The following is a 14,923-nucleotide window of genomic DNA, read 5'->3' as shown; positions in this document are numbered from 1 at the left end:
TGTCAGAGTGAATAATTTTTAAAAACATATTTTTGCTTTTAAGTTTTAAAAATTTTAAGTTGATTCAGCTTCATAAAAGTTGTGCCTTGCTATACATTTGAAAAATTTTTTTTTCTTGTCTTTGCTTATTTTAAAATTTCTGGAAATAAAGTAAGTGAAAGTTAAGCAGCCTTTAGTACTAGAATCGAGTAGTGGTTATTAAGAAACTACCTTGCAACCCTAAACCAGGACCACCAGCTCCCACTCTCCCAATATGTACCCCCTTAATGTCCAGCCTGGTGGGAGCTCTCTCTATGTCTCTTTTTTGGGAGCTCTCCCACGCACGCATGCGCTGCAGCAAAGAGAATGCACAGAAAGAGAGGAACCAAACATTCCGGGCTCGCACTACAACAACAGACAGGCGAGACGTTAACGGTGAAGGACGTTGACGCTATGGAGAGCCGTGGAGAATGTTAAACAACATCTTGTTGTTGCCGCTGCCAGCGAGTTAACAGTTAACAGCACAATAAACACCTCCGGAGAGCCACACAGCCACACTTTAAGGGACATAAGCCCATAATGAACTCGACGACACGCGTGGACAAAAACAACACGAGACGCCTTGCGGTGGATGGGGGGTATATACACGGAGAAGGGGTAGGTGTGTGCATTGGCCAGTAAGTCAGCTGATCAGGTTGCAAGGGTTGTTGAAGGGTTGTTGTTTGCCTGCCGAAAGGAATGATAAAAAAACGAAAACATATTGAAGAAGGAGCAGGCATGTCCAGGCGGACAGGACCCAATCCTTCACCCCATATGCTCAACCCACTATGGTAACCGAGACTTGGCAAGTCTGCGGCAATGCTGTTGCTGCTGTTGTTGTTATTGTCGGCGTTGTTGCTGCATTGACAAGCCAACGTTACTAATGACCCAGCGCTATTCATGACCCCCGACAAAGGCAACGACATATAGGACTGATGTTTATATGTCTGTCTGCACGTAAAGAAATGTCTACTTAAGATTAGGTTGGTACTTTTGATATCTCACTTTAACTATAAGTCTCCTTAAGCTTTTAAAGAGCCTTATAACCAATGGTAAAGAATTTAGTATTGTTGTTCTTTTATTTTAGAATATTATTAACTTTAATTTTGCTGGTTGAAGATGATAACTTATATGATAAAATAAATTATAAGAAATAAATTTAGGGGCACTAAGTCCGAGCCTTACGAAAAGCAAGTTTATGTTTTTAGCATTACAAGGACTATGCGTTTTTCGCAGTGCATTTCCTTTGTTGCAGGCTTAGTAGGTGCATTCTCCCGTCCCCTGTTGCAATGCCAACCCTTCGACATTCAGCAAATGAGGCATTAATATCCAGCCGGGGACCTCCTGAACCCAGAACCCACAAGTCAGAGCCCAAAACCCAGCCGACGACCCCTTTCCTTCCGCAAGCCCTTGGGCTTCGCTGCTCCGGCTTCCATGTTTTCGAGTATGTCAGGGCAAATATTAGTATTCCACTTCAGTGTGAGCATTTTGTAATGGAAAGTGTTGTCGTCGTTGTTGTCGTCCTGCTGCATATCCATCAGTCGGGCAGCCAAGCGCAAGTAATGTGTCACATTACAAATGTTGTTTCCGTTCCGCCACTCCATTCCAAGTGTCCCCATACCCACTGAGAGTTCCTCATCCGCGATGCAGTTCAATAACAAAAGTATTAGCTAATCTACTGCTGAAATCGACACAACCATAAAAGCAATAAGCGGTACTTTATTAACTTATCAAGCACAAGCAGCAAAATTATGGAAGAGGAAGGAGGAGTTCAATAGATTAGGGGCTTAATGCAGCAGCAGCAGTGCATTTATATAGAAGACCAAGGCCAAATCGCTTATGTGCTGACTATCTCCGTCAGCAGCCAATATATCCTTCGGCGAATCCCCTTCCAGCCAGCTGCCAATTTCCATTACGTTGCGCCAGTTGACAAACTCATTGTACCCAAACAATCCGCAGATGGTGGCTGTGGTGTCAGAGATACGTATGTGTGGCAGAGATATGTGTCAGTGATACAAGCAAGGATAGCCCTTAATATACCATCCACAGCCCAGTGACCCAAGCTTACCTTGCTCCAAATACAGATCGCGATATGCGACAGGCAGCCCCAGGCTCCGGATGGCGTTCTGTTCGCGTTCCACCTCATCGCACTGACTCCTGGCTAGTAGTTCGTACACCTGCGGTGGACTGAGATGAGGGGCACACACCTGGTGCTGCAATACATAGAGCAAAAGAACCCTAGGAGAAGATTAAGCTTGGATGGGTCATAACGGGAAGACACTTATAATCACTCACTGGTGTGTCCTCTGGTATCCATATGCTGGTGCATCATTGGCCAGTATTTCCAAACATTTCGACGATAGCAGCTTGCATTTTGGGGGCTTTAACTCCACAATGTCCCGCAGGCAGAGATCTGCAAATATTGTAATAATATATATTTTAAAAGAATTTTTTGAACTTTTCCTTTGATTTTTAATAATTGTATTAAATTACTTTAAAAACTATATATTTCAATAAATTATTCTTCTCTATTGGTTAAATTGGTTAAGAATGAACAATCTTATCTTTAGTACATTGAAAAATTCGTTCGAGCTCGCTTGTTTTAGGATAGCTCACTTATTAACTACCCTACAATTATTATTAATTTGTGACCAACCAATATAAGAATATAAAGTATGGCTTACTCACCCGATTGTGTCCTGTTGAGCTGTCCCTCGTTGACGACTTTCGAGTAGATCTCAGCTAACTGTTCGTACTCCGCGTTGGCATCCAATTCCCCCAATCTCAATGAGGGAGGCAAAAGTAACACATTCTTCTGAAGAGCAATGTTTAGAACTACAAAGAAATTTCCATAAATAATAATACGCAGTAAGTTGTAGCAAACAAACATACTATCCCCCTGAACACCCTGCTCGCGAAGCAATCCAGATCGCTCCCTAATGTGCTCCATCCTGTGCAGCAGATGGTAGTAGAGCTGCCTCTCGTAACGCGTGGGCGCCACGTAGCGTAGTTTTTCTGCAATGGACAGGGCATAAATAAATACGCACATCCGTCATCCGTATCGCGAGTATACGGTTCATTGGGCTTACGTTTTATCAGGAACTGGGATAGCAGCAGGGCGAATATGGAGCTGGCGCTCAGGCTGCGTCCGTCGGAGAGTCCGTACAGAAGTCGGTAGATGCGATGCGGCAGCTCCTGGTCAGTTTGTGTACCAACTCCATTGATGGGGATCAGGGAACAACAGCTAATGGCCAGTATCAGAGTGTATTTCAGGCCCACAAGCAACATGTTGTCAGCTTACCAGTCCGGAGGCTTCTATACTACACTTTTATCCTGACTACCTCGAAGTAACATCGGACCGCATCTTTGATTTCGCCACTTCATGAAGATTAATTGAGCCGCATTTGTTCGCTCGGTAAAGCGGGGGCGAGTCCGGCTCTTTTATTCGTCCCCGGGGGGCAAAGTATAAAGTTTCTCATATTAATCACAATTTACAGCTGAATAAATTTCGCAGATTGAAGGATTGGCTTTCAGTTTTGGTGAGAATTCAAGATATACACATATATGTATATCCGTTGGAAGTCTTGTAAAACCGTATCCTTTTGAAGATTTCAAATTTGCTACGATTTTCGCGCCTTATAGTTTGAAATTAACATTACTCGGTTACGGTTAACAGAGTTAAAATTTAAGAGTTATATTTCTTGTCCCACATCCAGTGTGTCGTTTGTCATCAAAATTATTCAATATCTAATAAACAATAAGTATAAAAAAAGGAGAATAATTTAAATTAATCAAAAATATAAATGCAATGTGCCGTTAACAGAGCTTGCGTTACTCCGCATTAAACGCCTATTGCCAACTGGTCACACTGACCTGCCACTTTTTCTTTGTGTAATTTTTTGTAGTGAAAATCGTTAGAGTTTAGAGCACAGTTTATCGGCTAAATAAAGAGAACCACAAGCCTTTCCAATGTCGGAGAACAAGGAAGATACCCTGGCCAGCTTTCAGGTAATGCATTTCATCATAAACTACCAGGAATTATTTCAATTTCGCTGCGCACATTGCGATGCGTGTGCCTTTTTGGTGGTGTGTGGGTGACTTTGTCAGATAGTTCCAATATCGAAATACTATATGGTACGCTTTTTGGTCTTCCGCAGAACATCACAGGCATCGACGATGTGGGCGAGGCCTTCTCCCATTTGGAGGCCGCAGACTGGAACCTGATGGTGAGTGCACAAATCCTTTGTTCTCCTGCTTTGCCTGTTGGGTTTCCCATCTCCGCACATGCGTGGTCCTAATTGCGTTGTCCCTTTACAGGACGCACTGAGTCGGGTGATGCCGCACGAGGATGCGCCACTGGCCAGCCCTCATCCTATCCAGCAGATGGAGGCCCCAACTAGGAATCCCGTGGAGAGCACCAACGGCTTTCGGCCGCCTGGTTACGATGAGCTGCCTGGAACTTCGAATTCTTCGGGATTCTATGCTGCCGCCCTGCAGAACCACAACCAGAACCTTAATCTTAATCAGCCGCACCTCCAGCAGAGATTTCCCAGTGAGTTTAACATGATTGCGCCGCATTTGTGCCTTGACTTGAAACATATCTACTATAGCGTCACAATTGCTAGCCCAGCTGACGTCCAGCATCAACCTGGACCCTGCATCAAGCCAGAACAACAACCAGAACGTGATCGCCTTCAATATCCACTTCAACCAGCAGCTCTACCAGATCCGATTGCCCTCGGAGGCCACTGTTGGTAAGAATTAGCTGGAACCATACATTTCGTTTTAGTGATAAACCCTTTTATTAGAGCAACTCAAACGCAAAATCTTCGACGAGACCAGTGTACCGGTGTGCAGGCAAGCCATTCGCGGCTGGCCGCCGTCCAAGGCTAGTGATGCCCAGCAGCTGGGAACTCGTATATGCAACTTGGATCTCGCCCCGGAAAACGAATTGATCCTGGTGGATCTCACCGATGACGGTTTCATGGATACCGAACAGTGAGTTCAGAAGGAAAATAACTTAAAATGTTTGTAACCTATTTAAACTATTGCAGGGATGAAGTGACGCAACGAGTTGATAAGACCTTCACCATTCTCATACAGTTTGAGACGGGAAGTCCACTCACTCTTAACCTGCCAGGTCGAACAACAATGCAAGAGTTGAAGATGAACGTGTACGACATTAATAGTATACCAGTTCGCCACCAGGAGTGGACAGGTTGGCCCAATGGTTGTACAAATGAAACCACTCTGGCGGTAAGACGAAATTTAAATAATTAATTCAAACTTGTTGCTTACTAATGTTTTGATCCCTTTAGCAATCCGGAATAGAGCTGTCGCACAGATTTGCCGTACGCAGCACAGCGCGGGCGCCTCAAACAAATTCCAACCAGCACAATGCATTCGATGTGGTGACCGTGGACAGCGAGAGCTCGGCGGATGAATTCGAGGATGCCACGGACTTCAACAATGCCGAGTACATATTCACTGACTCGCCACCCGCTCAGCCCCTAAACAGACACTTAAGTAAGCATCTTTATTACTGACACTTCTCGTGCAGTGTAATATATTTATATTTGGATTTTCCAGTACCAAACAATACCGATGACGAAACTAGTGGCTCCACGCAATTTGTTGAGAACTACAAGGCGCGTTATGGTGAGCCATGTCCAGACTTTTTTGTTGGCAGTCTGGAAAGCGCCAAGCAGCTGGCCTGCCTCAGATCGGCCAAAGAGGTAATTTTCGTTATGTACTTCTCATGAGAATACACATTAAGTTTTCGTAAATTTTAGCGTAAGCTGCTGGCTATTTACTTGCATCACGGCAAGAGCATTCTCATCAACGTTTTCTGTGATCAACTGATGAAACACGAGAGCATTATCCAAACCTTCAAAGAGAAGTTTGTTCTTTATGGTTGGGATATGACTTACGAGAGCAACAAGGATATGTAAGTTGTGTTCGATGTCTTTTTATGTAATTTAATTAATAATCCATAATTCTGTAGGTTTCTTTCCTCGCTGACCGCTTGCATAAGCAGCAACGCCTCTATGACGGCCAGGAACATTAAGCTGGACAAGTTGCCGGCCATTATGCTGGTGGGGAAGAGCCGACAGTTGGGCAGCAATTGCGAGGTTTTATCTGTGATTCATGGTATGTTCACTGAATGTCTCATAAAAACTTTCCATTCAAAATATTTATTTACTTTTTTAGGTGACATTGGTCTGGATGATTTGCTTACGAGGCTCATTGAAACCTGTGAGATGTTCGAGGAACAGCTTCAGGTTGAAATACGTCAAGAGGATGAACGAGCGGCCCGTGATCAGGTGAAAGCCGAGCAGGACATGGCCTACCAGGAAACGTTGCAGGCCGACATGGCCAAGGATGCCGCCAAACGTCAGAAGGAAGCAGCTCAGTTAGCTGAGAGAAAACGAATAGAGTCCGAGCGAGCCGAAGAAAACGCTAGACGCGAGTCCATTAGATTAGTTGTAAGTTAAGAAGGCTCCTGGAACTAGATAAAAAAATTTTTTTAAAAAATCCACCCCTTAGGCTCAACAATCACTACCTCAGGAGCCGTCCGAGCAGGAAGCTGGTACTTCAAAGATCCGTGTGCGCAAACCCACGGGCGATTTTCTGGAACGACGATTCTTCACTAACAATAACCTGCAGGTATGTTCCACTGAATTAAATTTTAATGAATACCTAAAAACTTTGTATTCATCCAGGATCTGCTCAACTTTGTAACGGCCAACGGATTTTTAATCGAGGAGTACAAACTAATTAGCAGTTGGCCGCGACGCGATCTCACGGCCATTGAGAGCAGCCAAACATTAGAGATGCTCAAGCTCTATCCGCAGGAAACGGTCATCCTGGAGGAGCGATGATTTCGCTCGGTATTTTAAAGAAGTTTCGTTCGATTGGGTTTAGTTTTCACATTAATATTTGAGAAATGTAGAGTTACCTATAATTTACGTATTTGAATTAAGCGGAGCAAGCAAAAAGTTTACAAAAAACATACACACCACATACATACATACATATAAATCTATATCTAAAGATAATGATAATGTTTAGATGCAGTTAGAGTAAAGGTTTTATACAACTGAATACAACTGAATATATACATAGGAGATCCAATGCAATCGATCGAACAGCACGCCACAGCACCAGATAATACCGGCAAACATATACATATGCATATAGCGCAGCATAAAGAAAAGGAGCAAAGAAAGGAAACAAAATTACTGCATTTATGTTGGCTTGTTTTATTTTATTAATAATAAATTATATAACATGTACTGAACGCTCCGCCCTAGGTTACACATGCGCCTAATTACACTTAACAACACAACGCTGGAAGGGAAACAGGGGGATTTGGTGGGGGACAAGGGCAGAGCCGTGGGCGGAAGGGGTTAAACAATGAGCACATAAAACTGATACGAGTATTGGGAGGGGGACAGGGGGACGTGTCCTGAAACATTCAGATTGGGCGCCTAGGACTTGCCCAGGAATTGTTCGATGGGCGCCAGCACCACCAGCAAGATCAGCACCACAACGAAGAGAAGTAGAACAACGCCATAAACTCCCAGCAATCCCTTGCGCATTGCCGCGTACTAAAAAAGGGGAATCACCGGATTATAGGATTATGTATTTACATACAGAAGCTATACTCACCGGAGCATCCATCTTCCGCTCCATGCTCATGCCATTCCGCATGGCATGCTGCTGATGATGAGACATATCGCCCATTTGGAAGGTGTTCGCTCGCTGGCTTAGATGACGTTCTGAAGCCATGCCCGCAATCTGCCAATGATTAAAACACAAGCCGATCTACATGTTAAGGGACGTAGGCACGAGTTCTCAAGGGGATGATGGGTGACAGATGAATTAGTATCGAATGAATGAACTTTTAATGACACAACTAGAACCACTGTACAGGCAGGCGATGCAGGGTCTACTCTTTGTACATTTCAGGGTCACATGAAAGGGGAAAACCGAACCACCAGTGAACAATTCACTTACTGAGAATATCAGGTGGACTAATACGTGCACCACCACGAAGCCGACCAGGATCCAGTCCATCCACTCGGGCAGCTCTGCCTTTGGTAGTTTTACAGAGAAGAAGATGGTGACAACTGCAATGGAGACAGGGTATTATACATCAGTTGGGGTGATCCCTGATCTCTGATCTCTGAACTTACTTCCCAGGATGTGGGCCAAGTTACCGCCCAGCCAATGCCCCCAATTGAAGTATGGCCGCTTCTTATCGTTGGGTCCTGGTCGGAAAAGGGCTCCAATGGGCTGGATGAAGCACAGGATCACCGTGATCAGACCGATTATCGAGTGAGCATGCCACACTGCCCTCTTTAGCTCCACCCAGATAAGCACGTACGCTGCAATCGTTAGCGACCAGGTGGTAACCATGAGAAGGCGATGCCAAGCAAACCATTGATCTTTGCCGCAGCTTTGGCTGCCCACCCACGTCTGCTTGAAATAGCGTGCGAAAATTATGCCCAAAGATGTGGTTCCAATCCAAGCAGCAATCATGAAAGCTCCGTGGAGCTGCACCAACAGCTTGCTAGAACCGCCCAAATCCTGAACCTCCGCCAAATTGATTGCCTGTGCTGACGGCAAGCGTCCAATGTCATGGTAGCCCACACTGTTCTCCTTAAGGCTGCTGCCGGATGCTACGAGTAGATGGTATTTGCCGTTGCGCAGGTCAAAGGTGCGGCCCTGGACATTAGTCACTGCATCCCTTTGTACGCGGCAGTAAATCACACCATCTACAATGGAGGCGTCCAGAAGACGGGCTGAGTTTTGACTCTGAGAAAAAGTATGCAATGAATACTCATATTTTCTGATAAGGAACTCCCAACTTACCACACTAGATCTCACAGCCGCATAAGGAGAAGCTGAAGTCAAGGAAGAATAAAGATTGACCCTTCCATTCTCTGGTACACACTCGGTGGTCAAGTCGTCACCCATCTTAGCATCATCGGAAAGACCCACAGCAACGTAAGCGGCATTTGTTCCTGGAAAAATGATAGAAGAAGAATAAGAGCAGAACTAGATAGAAAACAACTTGTGACTCACCTTTTCCAGACTGAATCTCGAACTCGAAGACATCCCCCCTTACCGTAACCACGGTGATGGATGTGCAGGTCTTGGATGCCACGCAACCGTCTGGGAAACCAAAGCAGTTTTTGCTCTGTCCGCAGCCATTGTATATGGGATCCGCAGAAACTGCAGCCACGTTGTTAGGTGCCACGTAGTTAGGCGGAACATAGGGAGCACGGGTGGTTCCTGAAGCGGCAGAAGGACTCTGAGTGGGCAGTGTAGGTGCCGACACATCACGACGGACTATCTGAACAGGCTGGGAAGGCACTCCCACCCAGAATTCATTATAACTCTGGGCAATTGTAGCACTGAGAGTTACATATTCATTATACTCATTATCATTATATGTATGTATATTAAAAAGCCAATTGACTTACTTGAAGACCACCTGACCGAGGAAGTCCACTGGAGATTGCCACTCCAGGAGAACTTGCTGCTTGGGGCCAGCATTGCTATGAGTAGCCGAGTTATTTACTGAGTTTTCGCAGTTCATCAGTTTGATGGTGCCATCACGGGCAGGTCCAAATTGACCAACGATCTGATACGGTGGGTTACGATTCCTTGCCTGGATCATGTAGCCACCAAAACTCAAGCCCGCTGGTACGCCCGTAAGATCCACGCGAAGAGTTTGACCCTGGCCAAGGGTCGAGGAGGAGGTCTCTACGCTGAAGGGCGAAACGCTATTTTGTGGCAGCACACTACCGCCGGAGTGAAACGGCAGCATGGTGTCGCACACCGTTTCCGGAGCACCTTGCGGGAGACTCTGGCCCGGATCCGGCCAGGTGGCCACCGCCAAGAGCGCCGTCATCAGCGTCAGCCAACTCCGTATCGTCAGCGGCCGCGTCATCGTGAAGCACCTGTTGAGCAGACAATGCCGGTTAGAGTTGGTTGGTATCGAATGGAAATTGAGTGATCAGAAGCGAACCGTGTCCCGGCTTCCGTTCCCCTTTGTTTCCTACTGCCCCCGAGACAAACTATCTGAAGCCCTCGTCAGACATTCGTCATTTCCATCTTCTGTCGTCTGTTTAATTACCATGGCATAAATAATTGCTACCCCGCTTATCGGGGGCACGTTTTCAGCGAACCCGCAAACAATGAACTGCGAATGTATCTGTGCATCTACATATTTGATAACGATCAAAGTATCTATAACTACTGCATGGGTGGGCACTTCAAATACCCTGAATGGACTTATGAGTTATTGGTAAGTTATGATAAATATTATAAATTATATTAGAATCTCTTTAAGAAACAGCTCTCTTAAATATTTGAAAAGTTTTGCCATAAGATATTTACTTCCTGAAGGTAATTCAAAGAACTCTATACCAGGAGTATACCAACGTCTAACATTGTTAGCCAGCAGACTCCAAGAAAACTTTCCAGCAAATTATGCTGCACTCATTTAATTAGAAATGCTTCCGACTCTGGTAGAGATTGGGTCCCCCCGATATGGTTATATTTAGAGGCGGACGTATCGCTTAACACCGTTTAGCTTTCAGTTTGCTAGCCACTCAGCGCTTATCACTTTGGGAATATCGCTGGTCGTCAGGCTTCGCTGCGTATGCGTATTATTCCTAATAACTGCAAAACTGCAAAATATTACGCATAAGCTTATAAATCGAGCTAATGGCTAGTTAAGATAATTACCCGCTATTTGGGGCCATAAATTAACGATTAACTTTTATTGCACGTAAGCAAATCGCTTTATTATTTTCTGCTGCACTCGTTTCGTCATGGGGATTTACGGGTTACGGGTGCTACTTCTTACTTGGTCAACAAAATGTTTTTATTCGCAGGTTAAAAAAATATTAACGAGGTCAGTTCCCTTGTGAGTCAGAAGATGACTTTTGCTTTCGTTGTGATCGCCCAATCCAAGCCTTGATCAAGATCAATGAGGAAGTGAGTGGGCAGAATACATTATGTGCCTGGGACTTTCCCAAGTGCGGTGGGAATACAAACGACTGAAGTGATTCATCGACAACCTCACAGGTATCTGTATCTCCATTCTGTATGAAAGTCTCTACATATTTATCCCGCTCCATGTCAAGAATTCGAATTGAACTTGAATTTGAAAGCATTTACGATTAACCTTGACGAGGTTTATAGCTCATGTATCTCAGCGGCCATATATGAGTGTTTTTGTGTTTTAAATTAATTTGCCTTTCTTTGAATTGCCAGTAAAATGTTAATTAAAACGCGGCCTGAGCTTTAGCTCGATACAGTCATTGTTTTGACCATATTTTGGCCGCTGGTTGTTGGACTTTTGGGTTTTGGGTCTTTTAAGAACCGCACAATGGGTGTTCATATTTATCAGACCTTGAAAGTTAAAATTATTGATTGTGAGTGATTTATCTAAAAAGCATTCACCTAGACCTTCGGTATCTTTTAGGTATACACCTAAATACCTACTGCGGTGAGTACGCACAGACAAATGTATCTGGTAGTTCGCACTCTGTAGAAGGTAAAGTGAAAACAGAGAAATGAAATTTCACCAGCTGCCGTGGCATAGCAGCAGCGATAAATGCTTTCCATTAAATTCTTGGCACATTAATAAGTTTTCTGCGCTATATAGCCAATGGCCTACCCATATAACCACGACTCTGAAAATTCAACTTGGACTCGGCTTTTGTTTTTGAACGTGAGACAAAACTGATTAGCGACTTTTCCACAACAACAATGAGCCATTATGTGGGCCCGAACACTTGACTCTAACATGCTCATTGTGAGGGGTATATATGGTATATACATACATCGTATATATATAGCATTCATATATATGCATTACACACATAGAGCTTGCCATGCCCTTGTTAAAAAGCCAGTTTTGAAACTCATACAAAAAATAATCGCAATTTGAATGCCGTCGGTGTGTGTCTACACGAAATATCCACTCGTACGAATTTGACAGTCCAACTCTAATTGCTTCGATCAATGCGAAAGGTATGTAGATCGCGTAAAAAAGGTAAACGACTCGATTTAATTTGCTTTCCTGAGATGGTGACCACTTCAGGTTGTTTGCTGCAGATTGCTGAATCATCCACTTCACGAATTGCGTAAATTCTCATAATTGGCAAACGCCTGTAAGTTTATAAGAGTGCTCTTGACTTTGCTTAGTCCGTTAGATTATGGCCCAATCAGACCAAGAAATAAGGGTATATCTACACATTATTTTCGCTTTATCATCTATTAACCATGCTGGGTGGACTATTTCTGGGTAATTTTGTACCACACGCCAACTATTGACTTTTGACCCCAGTAAAAGAGTTCGAGGGGCATGCTTTTGGTATGTGGGCTGTTGGTCAAGGTGGTCAACCAATTTCCTTGCGTTGCAGCAATCTTGGACGGACATCGCGTGCCAGAACCTGTGTAAACTGGGTTAACAACAAGCCTGTAGTGCGCAGTTCCAGCGAATCCAAGCACTATACCCTTCCATCCAGAAGGTAAACTCACTAAAGAAACCAATCACTGAGGGTACTGAGGCTCCAGGTTGCCTCTATGCTTACATGGTAAGATTGATCAACATTTGGCGAAAGATAGTGATTGACATATGTCAAAGAAGGTGTTATAGATTAATGTTTAATCAAGCGATAGACTGACTATATGCCGTAATGTTGATTTTATATAGTTCATTTTTGAGCGATTCTTGGGTAACGTTTATTATAAGATAAGGGAAGTTAATCACAAAACAGAACATTTGTGTTACGGTTACCACAAAGAGTATACACAAATTCAAACCAATTAGGAAAAATGTGATTATTCCACATAAAATTTCCAAGCTTACAACCAAACATATTTCAAACGTAGTGCAAATTAATTGTTTGAGATCCAAACAGGTGTTCTCTGAAAAACCGCGTAAAATGCGTAAACTGTGCTAGCGGGGGGCCGAGTAAAGAGCCTTAACGACTTGAATATTGATTCATGGTATGCACATAAAACCTCCATTAGATGACATCACGAGTCGCAGATCGAGGAAATCGTCGATGAGTTAGGCCATAACAAAAAACTGTACCAATTGTTGTCATTAATTATAACTATTGAGCAGTTTTATACGTAGAAAGTGACTACTGTCACCGTTGATTTATCAACAGCGAATTGCATAAGCTATTGAACTCATGGCCGCGAGTGTGCCAATTCCTATAAAGGGACCAGGGCACGTACCGTGATTACCCCCGAATAAGTTCGTTCGTTTTGTTTTCACCAATTTTCCGCCGCGACTTGTTTACATCACCAACTTTGCGCAGGCGCGACGCTTGACATCACTCACTATTTCAGTTGCTGCTTAATTAATTAACCACTGCCATTGTGCTAGAAGACTTGCATTGCGTCTTGCCATTGAAATGTGTGTGCGAAAAAAAATAAACATAAATCTATGCAAGTCTACCGAAAGAGGGTGGAGGGGGAACTGTGATCTCAGCATCATTAAAATTACTGAAACCGGTTTCACTGTACATGCGACACAGTTCAAGTGGATAGAAACAAAAACACAGCAGCAACTTTGGAATTTTTATGGATTGATTAGGGGATCAGCTTCAAGTTTGATATCCCATTGACATTGCATATATACACCAGGAGATCTAAAAGTTAAACCTAAAGATTGTAGTTCAGCTTGAGCTTCACTTTCGATGAGTATGTTTCACGTTGTTATATTGCATATTGCATGTGGTATGTGGCACTTATTGATCATGGGCACACCTGCGCCCAGTAGAACTCCATCGCCATTCATTGCGAATAACTCAAAACCCGTTTGACAAAGCACGCACTAACCTAAAATCGCTGACAACAATATTCGAAAAATCACTTCGAACTCTTATAGCTCTTAGTTTTGTCCAATCAACCGCTTGGAAATAGCAAGGTACCGAACGCAACGAATTGCCGCCAACGACTGAAAAAGACGTCGGAAAGCGCCTAAAAAAGCTGGAAAGAAATATAAATGCTTCGGTCGTGTTACGATAGTTAAGTCAAAACAGCGATATCTCAAACCGCGAGCTATTGAGCTCTTTGCGTTCATCAGAGAAACTGGTTTAGAAATATTTCACTAACTTTCCGCAGAACATTTTTAAATTTATTTTATCAGCAAAGTTTTTGTTTTACATGTGTATAAAGCGGAGTAAACAGTTTTTCATTTTTTTGGTTTACTTTGGAGCATCCCAACTTTTTAAGAGGTTTCGATTCAATGTCTGGGATTATTCCGAGGCTTGCTATCGAAATTTGAAATTTTGAGAATTTTCTTGATTTTTCGGACCTCGCGTATCAGACGTTTGATCAAAGTCCTTGAATGCCGATATTTTTTGGAAAGGATTCTTTGAACTTTTAGGTTCTTGGTAATCATCTTAGCTTGCTCGCTAAAATTTCCGAAGTCGAAAGGATCCAGAGGATAGCATCTTACAGCATAAGGAAACGTCTTATGCCAGGACCATACCGGATGGGACAAAATAGCATTTCGTTCTTTGCTTTTATTTACGGGCGCCATTTGTAGTACACCGATTTCACCTGAGAATATGTTTTATTAAAATATATATTCTTATCGAATAGTTTTTTATAAATATTTTTACTCTAAAATTGATTGTTTCTTTCTGAGCGCGTTAGCTATACTAAGAAAGGCAAGGGATCCCTTTAAAAATGAAAATGCTTTAGTTATTCCAGGCTACTGTGTCGACATTTTTCTAACCCGCCATTAAGCCAAACGGAATTGCTTACAACAAAAGACAACTTATTTAAAAAATTTAATTTTTGATTTTTTAATAATTTATTTAATTAAAAAAAAAGGTTTAATATAAATTTACTTTATAAA

General features: G+C 43.2%; 3 protein-coding genes and 1 long non-coding RNA gene across 6 annotated transcripts; 1 reads left to right on the top strand and 3 right to left on the bottom strand.

The window, feature by feature from the left end:
- Positions 1–1,764: 1,764 nt before the first annotated feature.
- Positions 1,765–3,333, bottom strand: LOC108112414. Its single transcript, XM_017222256.1, has 6 exons — positions 3,108–3,333; positions 2,911–3,033; positions 2,707–2,853; positions 2,314–2,431; positions 2,087–2,256; positions 1,765–1,984 (listed from the first exon to the last, which is right to left on the bottom strand). The coding sequence occupies exons 1-6, from the start codon at positions 3,304–3,306 to the stop codon at positions 1,806–1,808; spliced, it is 936 nt and encodes a 311-aa protein (XP_017077745.1). The 5' UTR covers positions 3,307–3,333; the 3' UTR covers positions 1,765–1,805.
- A 522-nt stretch (positions 3,334–3,855) lies between these two features.
- LOC108113017 (FAS-associated factor 1) lies at positions 3,856–7,318 on the top strand. Of its 2 annotated transcripts, none has more exons than XM_017223440.2 (13): positions 3,856–4,026; positions 4,176–4,244; positions 4,336–4,570; positions 4,644–4,772; positions 4,827–5,016; positions 5,073–5,274; positions 5,337–5,544; positions 5,608–5,753; positions 5,811–5,965; positions 6,023–6,168; positions 6,229–6,503; positions 6,565–6,684; positions 6,741–7,318. In XM_017223440.2, exons 1-13 carry the CDS (start codon positions 3,988–3,990, stop codon positions 6,897–6,899), a joined length of 2,073 nt encoding a protein of 690 aa, XP_017078929.1. In that variant the 5' UTR covers positions 3,856–3,987; the 3' UTR covers positions 6,900–7,318. The 2 variants fall into 2 exon arrangements, with proteins under 2 accessions (XP_017078929.1, XP_017078928.1); XM_017223439.2 differs by having other exon boundaries at positions 4,629–4,772.
- LOC108113018 (putative ferric-chelate reductase 1 homolog) lies at positions 7,261–14,017 on the bottom strand. 2 transcript variants are annotated; one of them, XM_017223442.1, is made up of 8 exons: positions 13,897–14,017; positions 9,510–9,989; positions 9,109–9,440; positions 8,896–9,047; positions 8,217–8,838; positions 8,038–8,150; positions 7,690–7,845; positions 7,261–7,628 (listed from the first exon to the last, which is right to left on the bottom strand). In XM_017223442.1, the coding sequence occupies exons 2-8, from the start codon at positions 9,977–9,979 to the stop codon at positions 7,509–7,511; spliced, it is 1,965 nt and encodes a 654-aa protein (XP_017078931.1). In that variant the 5' UTR covers positions 9,980–9,989; positions 13,897–14,017; the 3' UTR covers positions 7,261–7,508. The 2 variants fall into 2 exon arrangements, with proteins under 2 accessions (XP_017078931.1, XP_017078932.1); XM_017223443.1 differs by having other exon boundaries at positions 7,690–7,818.
- Positions 14,018–14,172: 155 nt separating this feature from the next.
- Positions 14,173–14,737, bottom strand: LOC108112448. The gene is made up of 2 exons (XR_001772653.1): positions 14,685–14,737; positions 14,173–14,622 (listed from the first exon to the last, which is right to left on the bottom strand). It is a non-coding gene; the product is annotated as an uncharacterized LOC108112448 (long non-coding RNA).
- Between the last annotated feature and the right edge of the window lie 186 nt (positions 14,738–14,923).

Source organism: Drosophila eugracilis, unplaced genomic scaffold (assembly GCF_018153835.1).
Source record: "Drosophila eugracilis isolate 14026-0451.02 unplaced genomic scaffold, ASM1815383v1 contig_90, whole genome shotgun sequence".
Lineage (NCBI taxonomy): Eukaryota > Metazoa > Arthropoda > Insecta > Diptera > Drosophilidae > Drosophila > Drosophila eugracilis.
The sequence above is the reverse complement of the archived record's forward strand: the minus strand, read 5'-3'. Positions and strand labels throughout refer to the sequence as shown.